The sequence below is a fragment of the Scyliorhinus canicula genome, chromosome 7 (genome assembly GCF_902713615.1).
Source record: "Scyliorhinus canicula chromosome 7, sScyCan1.1, whole genome shotgun sequence".
Classification (NCBI taxonomy): domain Eukaryota; kingdom Metazoa; phylum Chordata; class Chondrichthyes; order Carcharhiniformes; family Scyliorhinidae; genus Scyliorhinus; species Scyliorhinus canicula.
The window spans coordinates 47,713,688-47,737,654 of record NC_052152.1 but is presented as its reverse complement, the minus strand read 5'-3'; the positions used below and the strand labels follow the sequence as shown (position 1 = coordinate 47,737,654).

The following is a 23,967-nucleotide window of genomic DNA, read 5'->3' as shown; positions in this document are numbered from 1 at the left end:
ATGATTTTAAACATTAAGGGAGACTTCCTGTGTTATTATGTCCCATCTTGAACTTGGAAAGATGGATTGTTAGTTCCATCTTTTAAATAATATCTTCTTGACAAACTGTTCTGTATTGTTTTTAAATGTATTTTATTACAAACATGTATCAAAACAGGTTACAGCAAATAAACACCAGGGAAAACATACCTGTATAATAGAATTAACTGCCTAACAGTTGTCAGCCATGAAGCAAGGCAGAAAACTCCTTATATATGTTATCAACATGAGGGAATGAAGATCTGTCTTTAAAAATGTTTTTAGTAGTTACGAAACTGAAGACTTTAAAAACAAAACTGTACAAAATAGGATAGAAAATGGGCACAAATGACAGATGATAACTTAATTTTTTTAAGATTTGTTCTCTGCCTGAAACATTTTGTGTTTCTTCCTGGTAGCTTTGATACTTGTCACATTGGAAGTTGCATGCATAAATTTAGACATTGTCAATATGCATTAGAACACCAGCATGGTGTGAGTTCTTGGAGCTCACTGCACCACCTTTTTTCTTAAACTATACCATCAGCATTTTCTTTTACAGAATCTAGATACTCGAACAATTTTAGCTCTTTCTTCTTACTTCACTGCACTTGATTATATACAGGTATGTCACTATTTAATTCTCTCTTTGGAAAAGAGTATTTATGTTGCATAATTTTGTCTTTCCATTAAGTAGGTAGTTGTGAATGTACTGTTAATACTGGTTGCTTAACTGACGAGAGGTACATTTGTAGCAAAGAAGGTCCATCCTTCTGGCTACTAAGTGAAAAACACAGAACCAATCTTTGTTCATTCCCGGGCAATTTCATACCTAAACATTTTCACAAACTGGCTTTTGTTTGAAAATCTCATCGAGCGGATATAACACTTGAAAATTATATAAATGGATAATAGAGAGCCTAACTCTCAATCGAAAAAACATCGTAGAATCAGAGGACTTGGGAGCAGGAGTTGGCTGTTCAAGCCTATTCCACCATTGAATAAGATCATGGCTGAACTAGTTGTGGTCTCGGCTCTGCTTTCCCGCCTGCTCTCTTGTCTATCAAAACTCTATCTCACTCTGCCTTGAAAATATTTAATGACCCAGGCTCCACTGTTTTCTGGGGAGGACATATTAATGTGACCCTCTGAGAGAAAAAGATATCTTAATCTCTATCTTAAACGGTAAACCTCTTGTGCTTAAACTGTGTCCCCTAATTCCACTCTTCCCCCCCCCCCGCCCAAAGGGAAACATCCTCCTGGTGTCCACCCTATAAATTCACCAGGGGGCGGAATTCTCCGACCCCCCGCAGGGTCGGGGAATCGCCCGGGGCCGGCGTAAATCCCGCCCCCGCCGTGGCCAGAATTCTCCTCCACGCGGGAATCGGCGGGGGCGGAAATCACGACCCGCCGACCGGCGGGCCCCCCGTGGCGATTCTCTGGCCCGCGATGGTCCGACGTCCCGCCGCTGTCAGGCCTCTCCCGCCGACGTGGTTTAACCACCTCTGTGCCAGCGGGATGGGCGGCGCGAGCGGGCCCCTGGGGGGGTGCCCCCACGGTGGCCTGGCGCGCGATCGGGACCCACCGATCGGCGGGCGTGCCTGTGCCGTGGGGGCACTCTTTTTCTTCCGCCGCCGCCACTGCCTCCACCATGGCGGAGACCGAAGAGACCCCCCCCACTGCGCATGCGCCGGTGGTGACGTCAGCGGCCGCTGACGCTCCGGCGCATGCACGGACTCACGCCGACCTGCGAAGGCCTTTCGGCCAGCCCCGACGCCGGCCGGCGTAGCGCCAAAGGCCGTTGGCGCCAGTCGGCAGAGCGGGAGCCACTCCGGCGCGGGCCTAGCCCCATTCTCCGCACCTTTGGGGAGACCCGATGCCGGAGTGGTTGGCGCCACTCCGCTACGCCGGGACCCCCCGCCCCGCCGGGTAGGGGAGAATTTCGCCCCAGATTTGAGATTTGGGGGGGGGGGGGGAGGAGTGTTCTCTGCTTGCATCACATCACCCCCGTTTCATTTTTCTCGCTCTGCAGCTTTTTGATGTGCATCTTCCTCTTCAGTAAAAGTAAGGTTCTTACAATGCCAATTTATTTTTGTAACTTGTACAGGCTAATCGTCAGCGTTCGCGGACTATGCAGTTCCTCAAAGAAATCTTTAATGATGTGCAATGCATCATCACACCAGGTAAGACTACATTTTTGTCCCATTCAGTGTCACCAATATGTGAAATAAGGTACATATACAACATTTTAGTATAGATTCTCAAATTCCGGAATATCCAAACTTTTTGTCTCCATGGACCACTGCAGAACCACAGGTGTTTCTGTAAATATGAGCATGTTTTACGATGTGATTACTAACAGATCTTGGTGTTCTGACTTTGGAAATGGTTGTTCTTCATGCTGTTAGCTCATTGGTTGATAAATCCAATCAGACTTGATAAATAGTTTATATAATATATTTTACAATGTCAGAAGCTATTAAGTGGACAATTAAACGTAACATTCAATTATGTATCGCATTGATAAATATTTTACCTCGTGTCTCTTAATGAAGGGTCTGACATACTGTGCTTCTCTGGGGGGTGGGGGGGGAGGAGGAGGATTCTGCAACCAATCTCGGGGAATTTATCAGTGATTTGCATTTCTAATGCACATTGTCCTCTTTATATCTGTCTCGATGGACAATAGAAACTTCCATCCTGATTTTAAAAAGAAGAGACTAATAAGGCTGAAATGTTTTGGACAATTTTCGTGGGCATTTGTAATATTCTTCATCAAATTCTGATAATGTCAGTAGAGAGAATTTATAGATATTGGATCCAAATTTTCTATGGTTGTTTTGCCTGGGATATTATAGAAAGCCATACTCCTTGAATTCGAGAATCAATTTGGAAATTCTGGATGGAGCTGCCCCAATTACAACGATGGAGAAAAAGGCAACATTTTATATTACTGGTTCCAAGAGAGCTTATGAAAGGAATCATTCAATTTGAAATTCCTATGATGAAACTGGTTTGAAGCTTCCAAAAGATGGTTTGGATTAGGGAAGACTCACAGGAATAAATGAAACAGACCGGGAGCTAAGGGAGGTCAGTGTGATATGGAAACCGGACTTGCTGTGGAAAACACCAACAGCAGAGTTTCGGATGACCTCAAGTTTATGGAAGGTAGAACGTGGGAGAAGAACCAGGTAGGCATTGGAATAATCGAGTCTAAATGTAACAAAGGCATGAATGAGAGTTTCAGCATCAGATTAGCTTGGACAGGGGCAAAGTCGAGCAATATTATGCAGGTAGAAGTGGTATTTATGATGGCACAAATAGGTGCACTGGTGCTCACCTTGGGATGAAAGATGATACCAAGATTGCAAATGGACAGGCTTAATCTCTAACTGTTTCAAGGAAGTGGAATGGAATTGGCAGAATTTGGAATCAGAACTGAATACAATGGATTTAGTCTTCCTAGTATTGAATTGGAGGATGTTTCAGAGATGCCTATAGTCGTTTTTGGACTATGGCTAATTACTTATTTATTTCTGATCATTAAGTACACCATGTCAGATAAACAAACTGACAATTTAATGATAGTGGGGGAGTCGAGAGAGGTGGTGCTGAGATGGAGCTGGGTGTTGGCAACATGCTTGTGAAAATGAACGTGATGCTTCAGATGATGTCACCACGGGGTAGCAAGTAGATGAGAAATGGACCTGGACCATAGATAGATCCTTGGGGCACGCGATAACTGCGGCAGTGGCAAGAGAAACCATTGCAATCTTCCCAAGACTTTTAGGTTTCACATAGACCCTTTCTAAATAATGAGTTGTGGGACTTGTAAGATTTGAGCTGAAGTAATCTAGATTAAGAACAAATAGAAAGGTTAAAAAAAAATGTGTTGGTCGCTGTTACACAATGTAATTTTGAGTACAGTGTGTTCTTTAAGCCTTTCTCCTATGTAATTGTTTTCTTTGGTGTCTGTTGAGGGTTTTGAGCATGTAGGGCTTTGGTGGATTTTTCAGTATGCAAAAGGGTGACCTGTAAGCAAGACTTGTTTTCACTAGTGCTCCTGTTTTCAGTTATTACTGTTACTAGGCAACGGTAAAGTCGCCATAGTCCCAGATGACAACAGGCTGCTTTCCCCTTTTGAGGGGGAGAGCTGACCGGTGGTGAGTTAACCTGAGGGGAAAGGTTGAGAAGGCTACATGGGTAACCTCAGCCGGTACGGGAATTGAACCCACGCTGCTGGCCTTTCTCTGCATCACAAACCAGCTGTTTAGCCAACTGACCTAAACCAGCCCTGTTACTACTGTTCTGCTGAATTACTGTTATTGTCAAACTTTGTTAATTATTTATATAAAGAAATTCCGTCTTTTAAACAATGCGTTCGACTACCGGCTTTGTGGTCTCAGTTACCACAGTCACCTAATTTGTTGGTGCCTTCTCACCTGTCAGGACAAAGCAATTTGTCAAATTGCCGACCTTGTATTTCACTGTGGTTTTCTAGTAGTACAAAATCAACGTACTTTAATATTTTAGGAGTGGCCATTTTATTCTATTGAGTAACGGCTATGGTTGTTGCAACCTCAACGCCTACAAGAATTTTGTAACTTGAGACTGATCTCTTAACATATGCTTTTATCAGAGGGAATGAGAGTCTTGTTCTGATGAGAAACACAGTAACAGGCATCCATAACCATATTTACTGCGAGGGTTGCATGAAGTGTAAAATAACAGGCGAGTTTCAACATTACATCTAGGATGGGGGATTTCATTTTGACAATGTTCTGAATTATTTGATGCTACTTGTAAGTAAGTAGTTAATCTGTTTAGTTGATACCATGATGGACTAACATTGCACGCAATTTTGGACAATTAAGTCTGTTCGTTATGGGGTGAAGATTTGTTAAAATGGCAATTAGTAAGTGGAATTAGCAAATTAGCATTCTGTGGTGTCAAGATTAACCTACAGGTAGATTTGTTAATTGTTATATTTTTATATTGTTTGTATGTTCCCAGCGATACCATGTACAGCTGTACCTTCTGAACCCTCCGACTTCATCACCGGTTGCAGTGATTCCCGTACTTTATATTGCACAATTAGGTAAGGATATGAGATTTTTGGAGAAAGAATACCAAGAAAAACAGATAATTCAATACATTCTGTGATTAAACAGACTGCTGGCTGTATTTGAATGCAAGCTAAAATTACAGGCCTGGATTTTTGACTCGAGCTTGGGAAATACAAGACGGGATCTTTTTGCGGATCCCGAACCCTAATCGCACCAGAGCTCTCTTGAGATAAAAGCAAATTACTGCGGATGCTGGTATCTGAAACAAAAACAGAAAATACTGGACAATCTCAGCAGGTCTAACAGCATCTGTGGAGAGAAGAGGGAGCTAACGTTTTGAGACTGGATGACTCTTTGTCAAAGCTAGTGAACTGGAAATGGGGTCAGATTTATAGTGTAGTGGGGTGGTGTGGCTGGATAGGAGGCTATCCAAGTCTCTGAGACTTGGATGGGGAGGCGTGAGAGTTCGGAGACAGGCTGGTTAGAAGCCCCGTCTCAGTTCTTGGGATCATCAGCCCAGTTCTCAGTATAGTTCTTATGGCTCTTCACCCATCACTCCTCACCCAGGGCAGCAACGCTGCCTCACGGCGCCGAGGACCTGGGTTCGATCCCGGTTCAGGGTCATTGTCTGTGTGGAGTTTGCACATTCTCCCCGTGTCTGCGTGGGTTTCACCCCCACAACCTAAAGATGTGCTGCGTAAGTGGATTGGCCATGCTAAATTGCCCCTTAATTAAAAAAAACTTCCAAAAAAACCCATCACTCCTCACCCATGCCCATTATATTCCCCAAAACACTCCATGCTTCTCTCTTGCTCCCTCAAGCTCCCCATGCCTCTTCCCCACTATATATCGTCCATTGCCGCTCACCCAGTATCCACAATGGACGGATCTAACAATGTCGATGGACATTAAAAAATAAACTTTCAACAATTTAATTGAGCTGTCATTCAAAGACACTTGATTCTGGGGGGGGGGGAGAAAACATATTCATAAAAGATGTTTGAAAAAATGTAAATCCTCTCAAGTGATCAATATATTATAAAAGCAAACACATCTACTTACCGGTGCCGCCTTTGTCCTCGGCTTTGTTGGGGGGTTTGATGGAATTTCTACACTTGGAGAAGATTAAGTATACTTGAGGGGTTGGTGGAAGTGTTCTACTCGAGGTGGGAGCCTTTCATCTCCTTTTTTAGGGTTAATGTCAGCTGCTAGGGGAGCGGAGGGGGGTTCGTCGTCTTAGTTGGGTTAAGAGTTTGCCACAGTTTTGTTTTCTTTATGGGGGGGAAGGGGTTCAGGGGGTATTGGGCTGGGTGTAGTTTAGGGATACGTTGCGATTGTATTGCTGGTGGGCATGTTTATTATATTCAACATTTTGTATTATTGGTGAGTTTGTTTGTTATAATGAAAATTGTGCTTGAATAAACATATTTTTTAAAAAGTCAATCCAAATGTGAACTATGTCTCATGCTGAGAAAAGTGGTTCTGGGGCTTGTAAAACTCAGCAAGCATTCATGATAGGCTCAATTATAATAACAACCCTAGGAAATCTGAACAACTGAGGCCTTTGAAACTGAAAACAAACAGATGGCCTTTTCTAAAGTTGCAGATGGTGTTTAATTTGTACATCAAACAAGATTGTCTGTCAATCAATGGAATAGAGTGGGTGCTTAGACTTTCTTTTATTCCATCAGCAAGGCAATTTTTATTTTCAAAACTAAAGATCTCCTGGCATTTAAATCACAGTCCAAAACATGACAGAAGTTTTCCCAATACATTCAAAACTGTAGAAAAATGTGTTATGGCGCTTTCTCAACAGGAGAAGTACTCAAATGCATCTCACCACTTAAATAATGCTGTGATTATAATGATAACATACTATTTCAGAGCATGGCACCTATGATGAATTTTTGTAGTTAAAATATGTTTACATTTCAATAGAGCATTAAAATGTGACTTTTTATTGTCAAAGCATTTAATAATTCCATGACAGAATTTTCCTCAGCAGGCTTCCCCCAATGGTCACAAACATCCTAACTAAGCAGTTTGTTAGGCCTTATAAAACACAAACAAGCACACAAAAATAGCGGAAATTCAAATTTGCTCTAGGGTCGATGATGGCAACCCTAAGAAAAAACTCTTCCTTCAAGTCAGTGAACACTATACTTTCAAATTCCTACTTCCTAACCTTTAGCGCCTTTCAGTACCTCCTGCATTTCTTGATCTTGTTCAGCAATTAAGCCCATCTTGGACACCCTTGCTCAAAGCAGAATCTTCATTGGCTCTCACGCAAAAACAGCCTGTATTTGTTTTCAAAGTAATAGAACATCCCAAGGCAATAACAGAAGTGTTGTAAAATAAAATGACACTGGAGCCACATAAGGCGATATTAAGGAAGATGACAGCTTGATTGAAGAGGTACGTTTTTTAAGGAGTGTTACAAAGGATGAAATGAAATGAAATGAAAATCGCTTATTGTCACGAGTAGACTTCAATGAAGTTACTGTGAAAAGCCCCTAGTCGCCACATTCCGGCGCCTGTCCGGGGAGGCTGGTACGGGAATCGAACCGTGCTGCTGGCCTGCTTGGTCTGCTTTAAAAGCCAGCGATTTAGCTTGGTGAGCTAAACCAGGAAGGGAAGGCAGAGAGGTGTAGGGAGGGAATTCCACAGCCTAGGGCCTAGACAACTGAAGGCACGGCAACCAATGATAGGGCGATTAAAATTGTGATGACCACCAGACCAAAATTAGAGGAGTACATGTGTTTGAGTGTTATGGGGCTGAAGGACATTACAGAAATGGAGAGAGGGCAGGCCATGGAGGGACTTGAAAGCAAGGATGAACATTTTAAAATTGCAACATTGTTTGACTGGGAACTTGCGTGGGTCAACGGACACAGAGGATCAATGGCATTTGCTGCGAGTTCGGACATGTGCAGTCAAGAGTTTTAGGTTACCTCAACTTTACAGAGGGTAGAATGGATATCAAAGGCATGAATGATAGTTTAGGCAGCAGATGAGTCGCGACAGAAGCAAAGACAGACAGTGGTAAACAGGTGGTTTTTGAGATGATGCTAATATACAGTGGGAATCTAATCTTGGAGTCACATATGACACCAAGGTTGCGATCAGTCTGCTTCCACCTCAGAAAATTGCCTGGGAGATGGATAAGAGTTTGTGGTAGGGACCAAAGACAATGACTTCTGTTTTCCCAACATTTATTTGGAAGAAACTTCTGGTCATCTGGTCCTGGATGTCTGATAAGCAGTCTGACAATTTAGAGACGGTGGAGGAGTCGAGATAGGAGATGGTGAGGTAGAGCTAGGTGTGGTCAGTGCACATGTAGAAACTAATGCTGGATTTTTGATGATGTTACTAAGGGGTATGATGTAGATGTGAAACAGGAGTGGGCCAAGGATAGATGTTTTTGGAGCACTGTGGGAATGGAAAGAAAATCAATTGATTCTTTGTCTATGATTGGATAGTTAAGAATGTAGCTATGTGGATGCAGTCCCATCTAGTTGGATGACTGTGGAGAGGTCTTGGAGGAGGATGGTGTGGTCAAACATGTCAGTTTGCAGACAGGTTGAGAATGACCAGGATGGATAGTTTGCCTTTGTCATATTCAGATAGGATGCCATTTGTGACTTCAAAAAGAGAATATAAAGTGGCAAAGGAATGTAGATAGGTTAAGTGAGTGGGCAAAGATCTGGCAAATGGAGTATAATTTGGGGAAGTGTGAAATTGTCCATTTTGGCAAGACGTGCAAAAGAGAAGCTTATTATTTAAGTGTTGAGAGATTGCAGAGTTCTGAAATGCAGAGGGATCGGAGTGTCTTAGTGTATGAATCACAAAAAGGTTAGTATGCAAGTACAGAAAGTTAATTTGGAAAGCTAATAGAATGTTATCATTTACTGTGAGGGGAATACAAAGGTAGAGAGACAAGGCTTCAGTTATACTGGGCACTATTGAGACCACAGCAGGAGCACAATGTACAGTATACATCTCCTTATTTAAGAAAGGATATACATGTTTTGGAAGCAGTTCAGAGAAGGTTCATCTCAGCAAGTCTGGCATTGTTCATAGCAAAATACCTAGGGCGGAATTCTCCGCTCCCGGGAAAAATCGGGAGGGCCGTCGTGAACTTGGCCGAGTTTCACGACGCCCTCGGAGGCCGCTCCTCGCCCCCTATTCTCCCCTCCCGGCGGGGCTAGGGGCGGCGCTCCGTAAATCTCGGCTGCGGGGGCGTCGCGCCGAGAATGACGTGGCCGGCGCGCCTAATGAAGTCAGCTGTGCATGCGTAGGTTGGCCGGCTCCAAACCGCGCATACGCGGCTGACGTCATGACGCTGACGGCACGAACCCGCGCATGCGCGGTGGCCGTCTTTCCCCTCAGCCGCCCCGCATTTGATCTTGCGGGGCGGCGGAGGGGAAGTAGTGCATCCGATTTGGACGTCGGCCCGACGATCGGTGGGCACAGTCTCCCGAACACAGTCGTGGTGCTCTTTCCTTTCTAGGCCACCTGCAGGCCCCAAACGGGCTTCTCACTCCCGTTTCACGACGGCAGCGACCAGGTGTGTTTGCCGCCGTCGTGAAACGGCCGCGAACGGCAGGCCGCTCGGCCCATCCGGGTCGGAGAATCGGCGTTCGCCGTGAAAAACGGCGAGCGGCGATTCTTCCGAGCAGGGAGGGGGGGGGGGGGGGGAGAGAATCGCTGGGGGCGTGAATTTTGTCGGAGGGGGGCTCTCCCGCGATTCTCCCACGCCGCGTGGGGAGCGGAGAATCACGCCCCTAGCCTTCAGGAGAACAGCAACCACGACACCACAAAATTCTGCCACTGCAATCTCTGCAAAACATGACGGATCATCGCCATGGACACGAATAATAATCATTATTATTGTCACAAGTAGGCTTACATTAACACTGTAATGAAGTTACCGTGAAAATCCCCTCGTCACCACACTCCAACGCCTGTTCAGATACATTGAGGGAAAATTCAGCATGTCCAATTCACCTAACAGCACATCTTCTGGGAATTGTGGGAGGAAACTGGAACACCTGGAGAAAACCCAGACACTGGGAGAGCATGCAGACTCCGCACAGAGACCCAAGCTGGGAATCGAACCTGGCGCTGTTAACAGTGCTAGGTGCTGTTAACAATGCTAACCACTGTGCCACTAAACCATCACAAGTGAGAAAACCACTCATCAGGCACACAGTACATACTCATGCAACTCGGCCATGCTGTCTACCTCATACGCTGCAACAAAGGATGTCCGAGGCGTGGTACATTGGCGAGACCATGCAGATGCTCCAACAGTGGATGAATGGACAGAACACAAGAATCGCAGGTAAGGGCGTTCCCTTCCAGTTGGGGAACAATTCAGCAGTCAAGGACATTCAACCTCGAATCTGCGGGTGAACATTCTCCAAGCCCACCTTTGAGACGCAGAATCGCCAAGCAGAAACTGGCAGCCAAGTTCCGCACCCATGAGCTTGGCCTCCACCAGGATGTCGGGTTGATGTCACATTACATGTAACACCCACCATACTGCTCAGGTTTGCAGAATCCTACTAACTGTCCTGGCTTGAGACAATTCTCACCTCGATTTACCTATGAAGAAGAAGAAAGAAAAATCGCTTGTCACGAGTAGGCTTCAATGAAGTTACTGCGAAAAGCCCCTAGTCGCCACATTCCAGCGCCTGTTCGGGGAGGCTGGTACGGGAATTGAACCGTGCTGCTGGCCTGAAGGAGCAACGCTCTGAAAGCTTGTGATTTCAATTAAACCTGTTGGACTTTAACCTGGCGTTGTTCTTACTGTGCGCACCTCAATCAAGTGCCATCACCTCCACATCTTAGAAATAAGGGGGCATCGACCTAAGACAGAGATATGGGGAAACAAAATTCCCAGATTGTAGAGAGTCTTTGGAACTCCTTTCCTCAAAATAAGTGGAAGCAGAGTCTTTGCATATTTTTAAGGCAAGAGGTAGATAAATTCATGATTAGCTTTTACCCCCTTACTTATGGGCGGGAATGGTCAGCCAAACGGTTATAAAATTGTGGAGCAGACTTAAGGGACCTATTCTTTGAGCTCTTTTAGTCCTCTGGCAGGGGAGGAAACCCAACCGGAGGGATTCAAACATGGGGCGCGATTCTCCGCTTCCCACGCCGGGTGGGAGAATCGCGGGAGGGCCCCCCGACTAATTTCACGACCCCCTGGCGCCCCCCGTGAAATCGCCGTGAGGTGCCCATTTTGGGGCTTGTAGGGGGCCTGGTGGGGAATGAGCACCACGACTGTGCTCGGGAGGGGACAGGCCCGCGATCGGTGCCCACCGATCGTCGGGCCGGCATCTCAATCGGACGCACTATTTCCCCTCCGCCGTCCCGCAAGATCAAGCCACCACGTCTTGCGGGGCAGCGGAGGGGAAGATGGCCACCGCGCATGCGCGGGTTCGAGCTGTCAGCCGTCGTGACGTCAGCCGTGCATGCGCGGGTTGGATCCAGCCAACCTGCGCATGCTTGGCTGACGTCACATAGGCGCGGCGGCCGCGAGTTGCGGAGCGCTGCTCCTAGCCCCGCCGGGAGGGGAGAGTAGGGGGCGAGGAGCGGCCTCCGAAGCCGTCGTGAAACTCGGCTGAGTTCACGACGGCCCTCCCGATTTTTCCCGGGAGCGGAGAATTCCGCCCATAGAGTTTGGGAAAGATGGGTACAGATTTGGGAAGCAACAACACATTAAAGGTGTTTGGAGAGGGAAGAGAGATTGGAGATGGGGAGTTTGCAAGGATAGAGTGATCAAGGATGAATTTTTTTTTGGAGGAGAGGCTTGGTGACGGCAGATTTGAAGGAGAAGGGGACAGAACCGGAGGAGAGAGAACTGTTAACAATGTCAGCTAATGTGGGAGCCAGGAAGGGATGTAATAGAGAATGGAGGGCCAAAGGCAAGATATTTGGGAATTTGAGAATGCAGTGCTAAGTGAATTGGGGGAGCTTTGTTTCCTGAGGATGGTTACAAAGGAAGTATAGTTTGGAGGGAGAATTGGATGTGGGTGTAGAACGATTCAGAAAAGTGACATAGATGGTGTAATCTGTGATTGATACTATGGGAGTAGCGAGGCCCGCATGAGATGACAACAGTTGGTTTGGGGAGGTTACATGGGAGAGATTAGGGGAAGATAGGAAGGCAGTGCAGTGAACATGGAGCAGAGAGAGCATGGTGAATTCAGATGGCGTTTAGCTACTCACTACTGAGGCAGAAGGATGACTTTTGAGAAGATCGGGGGGGCAGAAGAGAATGAGGATTTTGAATGAAAGGTGAGAGGGATGGAACAAGGTGAGATGCTCAATGGATGACAATGCCAGAGGAGTAAGAGAACAGGCAAGGGTGAGATTTTGTTAAAAGCCAAACCACAGCCATAACGGTCTGGGTGAGGCAACCGTGGAAGGTATAGCCAAGCAGGGAATCTTTTAGGGAGAAGATTGTGGCGCTAACAATTATACTCAAAGCCGAGAGACTAGTACAATAGAGGCTTTATTGCTGTACGATGTTGTCCCTCCATCCGCAACTGTAGACTGAGGGTCTGAGCAGCTCTCATACATTTATACATAAGCTCCCTGTGGGCGGAGCTAGCCGGCAGGGGCTGACCGGAGGAACCTGTATTACAGGTACAGGCATACATCCCCCTACTGCAGTACACATAACTACAGTGGTTATCTCACCACAAAGATGTCACAAGGCATTTTCTACCGTGGGGCAGCATGGTAGCACACATGGTTAGCACTGTGGCTTCACAGCGCCAGGGTCCCAGGTTTGATTTTCTGCTGGGTCACTGTGCGGAGTCTGCACGTTCTCTCCGTGTCTGTGTGGGTTTCCTCCGGGTGCTCTGGTTTCCTCCCACAGTCCAAAGACGTGCAGGTTAGGTGGATTGGCCATGCTAAATTGCCCTTAGTTTCCAAAAAGGTTAGATGGGGTTATTGGGTTATCGGGATAGGGTGGAAGTGAGGGCTTAAGTGGGTCGGTGCAGATTCTATGGGCTGAATGGCCTCCTTCTGCACTGTATGTTCTATGTCTCTATGTAAGGCCTCAGCCAGGTTTGTGTCTAGACCATGATATCAAGACGCTTATCAATGATAAACTCATGGATTGCAAGGGCTTTGTCCAGGAGTGAACAGACTTATAGAGGACGATGTGGTGAGGAACATTGATAGCTTTATGACTAGCAGAGTCCACGGGATCAGCAATAGGAAGGGCAAGATAGACCAGTAGGGAATTACCAAGATCAACCCCCAGCCTGTGTGTTGAGTGTGAAGTTCAGTGAATGAGTAGGATGGACCAAGTTGTTGCACACATTGTTATGATAATATGAAAGGGGATGATGAATGAAAAAAAGACTCTGGGTACAAACATTTGGCACGTTCTCATCTAATTTCATGGTGTATTGCATCTGATCCAAGTGTTCTGTGGATAATTTATTGTATCACTGGTCAGTTTGCAGTGGCATTGTTTAGAATGTTGAGTGCAAATCTGATGCTCTACACTATAGCTGGAAAAATGCTATTCTGATGGTGTATGTTCCCTCTAGATTGCATTTCCCCTACACCAGTAGATAAAATTGTTATTGAAACAATAAGAAAAGAAAGTAAGAGTACACAATATACATCATGATTGGATGTACTAAGAAGTTCATAGTCAAATTAACTGGAAATTCTTAATTTAATCTAACTGGCTAATATATTTTTTTCATCTCAGATATATGCAGCTTGCGAATTTTACAGGAATTCCTTCTCTTGTGGTTCCAGTCGGGTACAGCTTCGCTGGGCTACCCATAAACATTCAGGTAATGTTGCATTCTGCCAGTATCAATGCAAAAACCCCGAAAAAATTAAAAAATGAAATTGCAATCTGTGCAATGTGAAATGCCACATACAGGAAAGAATATATTGTAATCAGGATTAATCATCCTGAGTTAATTTAGATTTGGCATTGGCAAATTACGAAACATAAATATGACTTCAAACCTTGCAGAAATCAGTGCAAACAAGCAATCTTTCGACTAGAGGTTGAGCATCGCTTATTCAAAATGCTTGGGGCCGAAACGGTCTGGGGTCTCGGAATATCTGCATCATTTTTTTTTAAAAATAATTTTTATTCAAATTTTTCAACAACAAATTTTCTCCCAACAATAAAGTAAACAAAGTATAGAAATAAACAGAAAGAGAAATCCTCCCCCCCCCCCCCCCAGTACAAAGCAATGAATTAATAACTTAATAACAATACAAAAAAGAAGAAAATAGCAAGCACACCGTAGCAAAAACAAGCCCCCTTAACGGACCCCGAACCCACCCCCCCTTACCCCCCGGTTGCTGCTGAGATTGACCACCCTCTAACCGTCCGCCAGAAAATCGAGAAAGGGCTGCCACCACCGGACGAATCCTTGTACCGACCCCCTCAGGGCAAATTTAACGTTCTCCAGCCTGATGAACCTGGCCATGTCATTAATCCAGGCCTCCGGGCTCGGGGGCTTCGCGTCCCTCCACTGTAAGAGAATCCTACGCCGGGCTACTAGAGACGCAAAGGCCAGTGTACCGGCCTCTCTCGCCTCCTGCACTCCCGGCTCTGATACTACCCCAAAGATCGCAAGCCCCCAGCCTGGCTCCACCCTGGAACCAACCACCTTGGACAAAGTCCCCGCCACCCCCTTCCAAAACCCCTCCAACGCCAGACACGCCCAGAACATGTGGATGTGGTTCGTCGGGCCTCCAAACACCTCCCACACCTGTCCTCTTCCCAAAGAACCGGCTCATCCTGGCCCCAGTCATGTGTGCCCTATGCTGCACCTTCAGCTGAATTAAGCTGAGCCATGTGCAAGAGAGGACGAGTTCACCCTCCCCGGGGCGTCCGCCCACGTCCCATTGTTGATCTCCTTCCCTAGCTCCTCCTTCCACTTCGCTTTCAGCTCGTCCACCGAGGCCTCCTCCTCCTCCTCCTGCATCACGGTAGCATGGTGGTTAGCATAAATGCTTCACAGCTCCAGGGTCCCAGGTTCGATTCCCGGCTGGGTCACTGTCTGTGCGGAGTCTGCACGTCCTCCCCGTGTGTGCGTGGGTTTCCTCCGGGTGCTCCGGTTTCCTCCCACAGTCCAAAGATGTGCGGGTTAGGTGGATTGGCCATGCTAAATTGCCCGTAGTGTCCTAAAAAGTAAGATTAAGGGGGGGTTGTTGGGTTACGGGTATAGGGTGGATACGTGGGTTTGAGTAGGGTGATCATGGCTCGGCACAACATCGAGGGCCGAAGGGCCTGTTCTGTGCTGTACTGTTCTATGTTCTATGTTCTATCACCTGATAAATTGCCGAGATCCTATCCTCACCGACCCACGTCCCCGAGAGCACCCTATCCTGCACCCCCCCTAGCCGGTAGTAGCAGGGAACTCCGCCACCTGCCGCTTAACAAACGCCCTAATCTGCATATACCTGAAAGCATTCCCAGGGGGAGATCCCACTTCCCCTCCAACTCCTCTAAAGTCGCAAACTTCCCATCGAGGAAAAGGTCCCCCATCTGCCTGATGCCTGCCCTATGCCAACTCAAAAACCCACCATCTATTCTCCCTGGTGCAAACCGGTGATTGCCCCGTATCGGGGCCCGCACTGAGGCCTTCACTTGGAATAGCTGCATCATTAAGAATGGTCGTAACAGTCTCACTTTGATTTTATAAACTGACATGATTTCTTGTTCCATTAGAATGCACACTGTTCCAGTCTTTCAATAGGTCTGTCATACGTTTTCACCATGTCTATTGGTTGCACTGTGCTCCACAGTGAGTAATACAACAATGTCTGACTATGATGACTGCTGATGAAAACTTATGTTTTGGCACCAAAACAGCCCCAAGGCTTGTAACCATCAGTGGGACCTGCACATCGCCCAGAAAACTTCTCACAGCCTTGTGGAATTTTCCACTTGTGTGGATTTTGTAGCTTTTTAAAATTCAAATAAGGGGTGCTCAACCTGTATAAGATTTTCTTTTTCTTTCTCCTCCCCCCATTCCCGACAGCATGTGGTTGCATCTCGTTAATTGTTACCAGTCGCCTTCGGCTCCCAGATCACATTGAACATCCATCTCTGCCTCTTTGTCTTCTCAGCCAATTGTGCATTATGTTATATCTTTGCTTTGGAATCACATTGTCTGCCCTTGTATTTAAAAAAAAAACATAGGCAATGACATTAATAATTCCAATTCTTTCTCCCAGATTATGGGTAAATGGTGGGATGAAGCAATTCTCTTCCGAGTTGGAATGAAGGTTGAACAATTCCGTGCTGAAACAAAGAAGCCTCAGATTTATTATGATGTTCTGCAATAAAGCATACAGGACCTCAGGGTGATTTATTGTATTTTGCAAACTGAAGCCATGTTCCTATTCATGTACTTGCAGGAAGCATTCAATTCTTGTGTATAATTACTTGAAACTTGAAGCTGTCTCTTTTTTTTAAAAGAAGGTTTAATTCAGCTATCCCATGCTGCACTATTGTATACTTATCCTTCAACATTTTTCTTTGTTGTACGGCTGGTCAGCCTCCCTGCTCGCAGGCCAAATTGGCTGGTTCTGTACACTGCTTTCCCTCTTCCCTTTCACAGGTTACCTGCTGGCTATTGAGAAGGATGTAAGATTAAGACGGTTACATGCACGCATAAAATAAATGATCTAATACAAATCATGCGAGTGTTAAAAGAACTGACAGTAGGTGCACAGTTGAAATAACTAACTCAAACTAATGATTTCAAGAAGGAATTTAATTCTAAATGAGAATCTACCTAATTAAGGGTCAGCATACTAAAGTTCTCTATCTAATCATTGCATTTTTGTTGATGGTCATTGAGCAGCTTAATCATAAAATCTGGGAGTCACAGAGAAAAATTGCCAGAATTCTTTGGTTGTTGGGATTCTCTTCTCCCGTTGGCAGCAGCCCCCCCCCCCCCCCCCCCCCCCCCACCCCCATGGAATTTCCCGGTGACGTGGGGCAGTTTCAATGGGAAATCCCATTGATAGGCGGTGGAAAGAGAGAATCCAGCTGCTGGTGCTCCGCTGAGACACACGCTGTTGGTGAACTGGAGAATCCTGCCCAAAGTTTCTTGTTATGAGTTGATCCAAAGATGAAACCTAATATATAAGGCAAAATGTTAAAAATCTGAAACAAAAACAGAAATTGTTACAAACTCAGCATCTGAGAAAACACACATGGTTATTGTTTAGGAAGCAGAAGCGTCTGCACCATAGAATTAAACTTTCTTGCCAGATGAAGTTAGCCTGAAATTTTCCAGGAGTTTTCAAGACAACACGGCAAAATAGAAAACTGATTTTTGTTTAATTGTAACAGATGTTATTTCTCCAATTGCCATTGTATAGAGATGTTTGAAATCCAATTGCAGCTTGCGTTACGTATTAATCTAAAGTAACTTGGATTTGAATGTTAAAACACACTGTATAATATAAAATTAAAATGCTATGGAGATCTGTAATAAAAACAAATGCCGGAAAAGTTCAGCAGGTCTGACAGCATCGGTGGCGAGAAAAACACATATAACCTTGCCAATTTTTCAGATCTATTCACTGCGGGTACAAATCCTATTATGGCTGCTAAATCTCGCGAGAGGGCCACAACAGGATTTGCGCCGGCAGATCTTGGTTTGAGATCTTCCCCATTCCCTGCCAGTAACATGATCAGGGCGTGAAACTGATTTTCATAAATTTATGTTAATTTTACTATCATTAGACAGCTTCACGCTGTAACTTCCAGCAGTGTATGATATATGTTTCTTCTTCTCCCCACCACACCCCCTCCCCACGGCCAGTAGTGTAACATCATGCTGCCACAAATCTCTAATGGTTTTCAAAAAAGAGCCTGGAGCCACCCTGATATTGTCCTCTGGCAGTGCCAGGAGGCAATAAGAGAGGGCAAATCCTTCTCCATTGGGAGAGGGGGGGTTCCCCTTATGTGTGATAGGGGGGAGCTAGGAAGGTGCCTCCAATACCTCTGTGGTTGGGGGTTTTGCCATGGCTGTTCAGGGGGTGTGGGTGGGAGTTCATTTATGTTGCAGGTGGCACCCAATCTCTGTGTAGTCAGGATTTCATGCTCTTATCGGCCCTGCCTTGCCAGAATGACGGGGCAAATCACGCTCCCCAGTTTTTTTTTTTGACAGAGTGTCAGAAGATCTGGTCAGAAAACCCGGCTCTGTTTCTGGAAAGAAACGCACCAATTTTCAGTCAGACAGAACCTGACCCCTTTTGCCATTGTTTTGGAAAGTTCTGCCCAATATTTCAAGACTAACATGACTCTTCTTTCGAACTAGCTTATCTAACAGTTTTGTTAGCCTGAAACTACAAAGCCACTGAGAGTTTGATTTTTGCCTGCTAGTGTGGAGAGTCTATCAGAGTGTACTATTCAAAAAGGAGTCTGTCGGTAGAGTTTTAAATTCGTAGGGATTTGAATAAAGATTGCAGGTACTAATTTTGACCCCAACATCAAGGATTTCTGGCTAGCTATATCAGCGCAATTAATATATTATGAATAGAACAACATGTCTTCCTTCAATTCTTCTGAATTTTGTGGTGTATAACTCTCATTCTTTCATTTGAATTACTAGGATAATTTGAGGACCATTGCTACAAATTGTAAGTTTCGACAGGGGTGATATTAGACCTGTTATACAACCTGCCCAGTTTCTCCTTGCATTGAATTCAATAGACTGGAACATCAGGCATGGTATCTGACAGGTGACCAATCTGATATTGCCCATTCTATACCCATGCTGAAAACGAAAGGTCCAGTGAATGTTACTGAGCAATGAAGATGAGCACAATTTTTATTACATATTTGAATAGAAATCCAGCATTATAGCATATATGCTTTTTGATGGTTTGTGAGTTAACTATTGCTGTTGTACTATGGTGACATGACAGACTAACCACTTAATTGTGACGCTCATATGAATCTGTCCAATTGAATAAACCATCCAATGGAGTATTTTGGATAGGTGTGACATGTCACATCAATCTTTTGGGTATATATTCAACATTTGTAGCTTGGAAATGTTTTAATTTTAATAAAAGATCTTTTCACTATCAGAACTGAAGAACGTTGTTATACTTTAATAATAATAATAATCTTTATTGTCACAAGTAGGCTTACATTAATACTGCAATGAAGTTAATGTGAAAAGCCCCTAATTGCCATGCCAGCACCTGTTTGGGTACATGGAGGGAGAATTCAGAATTTCAAAATGACCTAATAGCACGTCTTTCCGGACTTGTGGGAGGAAACCAGAGCTCCCGGAATAAACCTACACAGACACGGGAGAACATGCAGATTCCACACAGACAGTGACCCAAGCCAGGAATCGAACCTGGGACCCTGGTGCTGTGAAGCCATAACGTTATTGGAAAAGCGGTTTATAAATACACCTGAAGCCATAACTTCAGAGCTCCAAAGTGACGTAAGGCAATGTAAAGGATATGGGGAAACCGATGGGTACCTCAAAGATGCACTGGGGAAGCCCCCGGATGTTCCCAGGTAAGGTATTTATGGCAATTGCCTGGGAAGTGCAAACTTCCCATTGGCAATTGCCATGCACAGGAACCATCTGAAAATGCAATTTTAATCTCAATTTTCAGATAGTCATCTTACACCAATAGTTACCCAGAGAAAAGTAGAAGAATTGAAATTGCTTTTGGCTTCTGGATAATGTTTTTGTGCAGACCCACATGCGCCCTGACCCTTCTCTCCCCTGCCATGGTAGTACTGCCACCCTCCTCCCCTCAGAAGGTCGGGCGAGAAAGGATCAAGGAAAAAAAAAGGTTAAAAGAAAATTGTGGGGCAGCAAGATGGTGCAGTGGTTAGCACTGCTGCCTCATGACGCTGAGGACCTGGGTTTGATCCCGGCTTGCGTCACTGTCCGTGTGGAATTGCCCATTCTCCCACTGTCTGCATGGGTCTCTCCCCCAGAACTCAAAGATGTGCAAGATAGATAGATTGGCCACACCTTAATTGCCTCTTTTTTTGGGGGGGGGGGGGGGAAAGGAGCAGTGTGGCAATTCAACTCTGATTGCCTCTCCGCAGAGGTTCAGGCCCCGATTTTGTTAAGCAATATCAGTCGATTTGATTAGAAAGTAAAATGAAAGCATACAATTGAACAACATGACAGATCATGGCAGAGTTTGTGAATTACTGTATAGCTCTATTCTTACCTCACTAATGTCTGCCAAAATGGTGAGCTGATTTCTGTTCTTTGAGCTATATGTTGCTCTTATTCCCCATAGAAATCAATAATTTCGAAAAATTGGAACTCCCAATAACATACACAAATCAGCACACTGGATTCCATGTTTTAAAACTTTTATGGTAACAAACTAAAATAAACACTAATCAAACATTATTTTGTAAGTAACAAATACACGAAACTTCAGAAAAGACATCTCCCTGTAACTTTCCAACATGACTGAAAACCCAACTCCATGACCATGCATTACACCGCATTCACAGATTTGCAGGCCGCGATCTTCTGGCATGCTGCGCCAGAAAAGCATCTCGCTGCGGCGCAACGTGGCCGGTGAAAACCGGGAGGCCCTGCTCCCGGGATCCACCTGGCTCGCAATGCCTCGCGAGGATCAATGCAATCTTGTGAGACGTTGCAAGAAGAATCCTGCCCACAATAGGCGGGATAATGCTTTGGAAAATCTGTGTTAGAGCGAGGCAGCTAGCCTTGCTCTAGTGTGCAGATTTCCAAGGTACCTGAGGCTTTGGAATTCAATCCCTTCAACTCAGGAACCTTTAGCGAGCGCCGTAGGGTATTGGTCTCGACAAATGGGAACCAGACGGAACGGCACTTGTGGGGGTCTCCAAGCAGATTGGCGGGCTCCAGCTGCATGCCCTTTGGGATGGGTGGTGTCCTGGCACTAGTGCCACCTGAGTGCATTCCTGGTACTGCCAAGGTGCCCAGTGGCACTGCCAGGATGCCAGGTTGGGACTGCCAAGGTTCCAAGATGGCATTTTATGCACATGATCGGGCAGGGGTTGCTCACCGTGGGTGTTGGAGGGGGCAATGGGGGAGTGTGAGGGGAGGGGGGGGGGAGGGGGGGACCCTCCCATGTTGCATTCGGGCTGGGGGAGATCAGGGATTTTTTTTTGTAGGCTTCTGAGATTGGGACGCCATTTGAAAATGGCGTCCCGATCTCTCGCTACAACGGGGAGTTCACCGAGCAGCTCTCCCCGTAACAAACAGGGCTATGTGTGGTTTCAGCTGCATGTTTCCCGTTTCGGCCCCTTATTCAACACAAGTATCGTTGAATAGCCACATGTTTCTCGGCACCGCGAGTGCCAGGAAACGCGTGACTGAATGTGCTCATTGGGGAACTTTGTTCCCTTTTGGGAAGATCGCACCCGTAGCTTTTACCAATATCAGTCGAAAGCTACTCCTGGCTTCATACGAGCTCACTTCTTCTCGTTTTAAAAGAAGTGGCCAGGAGTGAGATAGTTGATGCGTTGGTTTTAATTTTGCAAAATTCACTAATTCAGGGAAGGGTCCGTTAGATTGAAAAATAGCGAGCATAGCTCCTTTTCAAAAGAGCCGGAGACAGAAAGCAGGAAACGATAGGCCTAAACTACAGGCCTATAACTTAAACATCTGTCACAGGAATAATGTTGGAAGCTATTGTTAAAAGATGTTATAACAGGGCACCTGGCAATCAAGGTAATTCATTCAGAGGTAATCAGACAGAGTCAACAAAGCTTTGTGAACAGGAAATCATGTTTAATTATTTTTTTGAAGATCTTTAAAGAAGTATAAGGTGCAGCTGATAAAGGGGATCCAATGGATTTTGTGAAGAAAATTTTATTTTAAAATGTGTTTAGGGTCTACTGTGGTATTCTGGGAAGTGGGTTTATGTGAGACTGATTTAACTAAACTGAAGACTGAGTGCCTACACAGGTGTGAAAAGCAGATACTTGATGTGAATAGGGCCCAGTTGGATGTTCTAAAATGTTGATTGAAATTTTCATTAGGTGATACAGAAAGATTTTGATTTAAATTGTTAACTTTCAAAAGGAACTAAATGGTTTTTACAACTTGTGAAAGATCATAAGTAAATTTGGGAAAGTTTATTAAGTTTTATTTGACACAAGAATGGGGGCAATAAAGAACATGAAAGGTTTTTATATTTTGAAGACAGTTAAGTTCAGAGATGTTGCAAACAGTTGTTTTACAGATGAAAGAGAAAAAAACATATTTAAGGAAAGCACGGGAGAGGTGTTGAGGGGAGCGGCCATGCAAGATTCTGGAAAGTGCTCTGTGCTGCAACACACCTGTGATGAAGTACGGTGAGGTGTTTTCACTCTCCAGAAGAGGGCCTGTTATTTTCAAACAGCAGGGTTTTTTTAAAGCATTTTGGAATTCTCCATAGTAGCGAGAAGGAGGGAGAGAGAGAGAGAGAGAGAGAGGGAGAGAAGCCTTGTGACATATCTTTCCTATAGCAACTGTGGGAGCCTTCTGGTAATAAATACCCAAGGGTACTGTTGCCTAAAGGGGTGTTTATTTGTTATTCTAACCGAGTAGATGACTTTTTTCTTGGGGCGGGTGGGGGAAGAGCGGGAGTTCTGCAACATGAATGTGAACTGTGTAAACATAATTGTACTTGTTTAAGGATTTTTTCTTGTTAATAAATGTTTTAAATTACTATTGAAAGTTCCCAACAGTGTTATTGGAATTTGTGACTCCTGATCTAAGTCCACTTATTTTCTCGTAGTAAAATTAAAATTGAAAATCGTTCACTTAGCTTGCAAAATTTCTCTTTGATATTTAGTTACCAGGGCAATTACCACCTGCCAGATCATAACAATGTACTGTACTGAGATTGGCATTTGATAAGGTGCCTCGTCAAAAGTTAGAGTGGAAAAATAAAAGATCATGCTGTGGGGGTAACATATAGACGTATGGTTATAAAAACATATAAAAGTGGTTAGCTAACAGGAAAAAGAATAGGCATAACTAGGTCATTTTCTGGTTGGCAAGATGTGGCGAGTTGTGTACCATAGTGATCAGTGCTGGGGCCTCAACTCTACAATTTATATAAATGATTTGGATGAAGGGACCTATGCTGTGGTTGCTAAATATGCTGATGACACCAAGATGTGTAGGAAAGCATGTTGTGAAGAGGACATAAGGAGGCTACAAAAGGGTTGGGGTATGTTATGTAAGTGGGAAATAAAGTATAATGTGGGAAAATGTGAGGCTGTCCATTTTGGCAGGGCATGTTTAAAAAAAAAAGAAGCACTGTATGTAAATGATGAGAGATTGCAGAGTTCGAAGATGCAGAGGGATCTCGGTTACTGAGTGCATGAATCACAAAAGGTTAGTATGTAGATATAGCAAGTAATTAGGAAAACTAACAGAATGTTCGTGTTTATTGAGAGGGAAATTGAATACAAGAGTTGGGAGATTATGCTTCAGTTATACAGGGCATTGGTAAGACCACATTTGCAGCACTGTAGTTTGGTCTCCTTATTTATGGTAAGATGGAAATGCATTGGAAGCAGTTCAGAGAAGATTTACTTGATTAATGGGGGCCGGTTTAGCTCAGTTGGCTGGACAGCTGGTTTGTGATGCAGAACAAGGCCAACAGCACGGGTTCAATTGCTGTAATGGCTGAGGTAATTCTTGAAGGCCCTGTCTTCTCAACCGTGCCCTTCGCTCAGGGTAAAACACCGCCAGTTAGCTCCCCCCCCCCCCCCGCCCAAAGGGGAAAACAGCCTATGGTGATCTGGGATGATGGTGACTTAAAATAACTTGCTGGATTAATATCCCTCATGTATTTGTCTAGTTTTCCCCCTAAATAACAATCTTTA

The 23,967-nt window shown here is 44.9% G+C and overlaps 1 protein-coding gene across 1 annotated transcript in view; it reads left to right on the top strand.

The window, feature by feature from the left end:
* Positions 1–19,199, top strand: part of LOC119968936 (fatty acid amide hydrolase-like) — a 101,377-nt gene extending 82,178 nt beyond the window's left edge. The window contains exons 16-20 of the mRNA XM_038801949.1: positions 581–643; positions 2,126–2,201; positions 5,032–5,116; positions 13,825–13,912; positions 16,323–19,199. Coding sequence (XP_038657877.1) covers positions 581–643; positions 2,126–2,201; positions 5,032–5,116; positions 13,825–13,912; positions 16,323–16,433 — 423 coding nt within the window. The 3' untranslated portion in view covers positions 16,434–19,199. The remainder of the gene's footprint in view (positions 1–580; positions 644–2,125; positions 2,202–5,031; positions 5,117–13,824; positions 13,913–16,322) is intronic.
* The last annotated feature ends 4,768 nt before the right edge of the window (positions 19,200–23,967 follow it).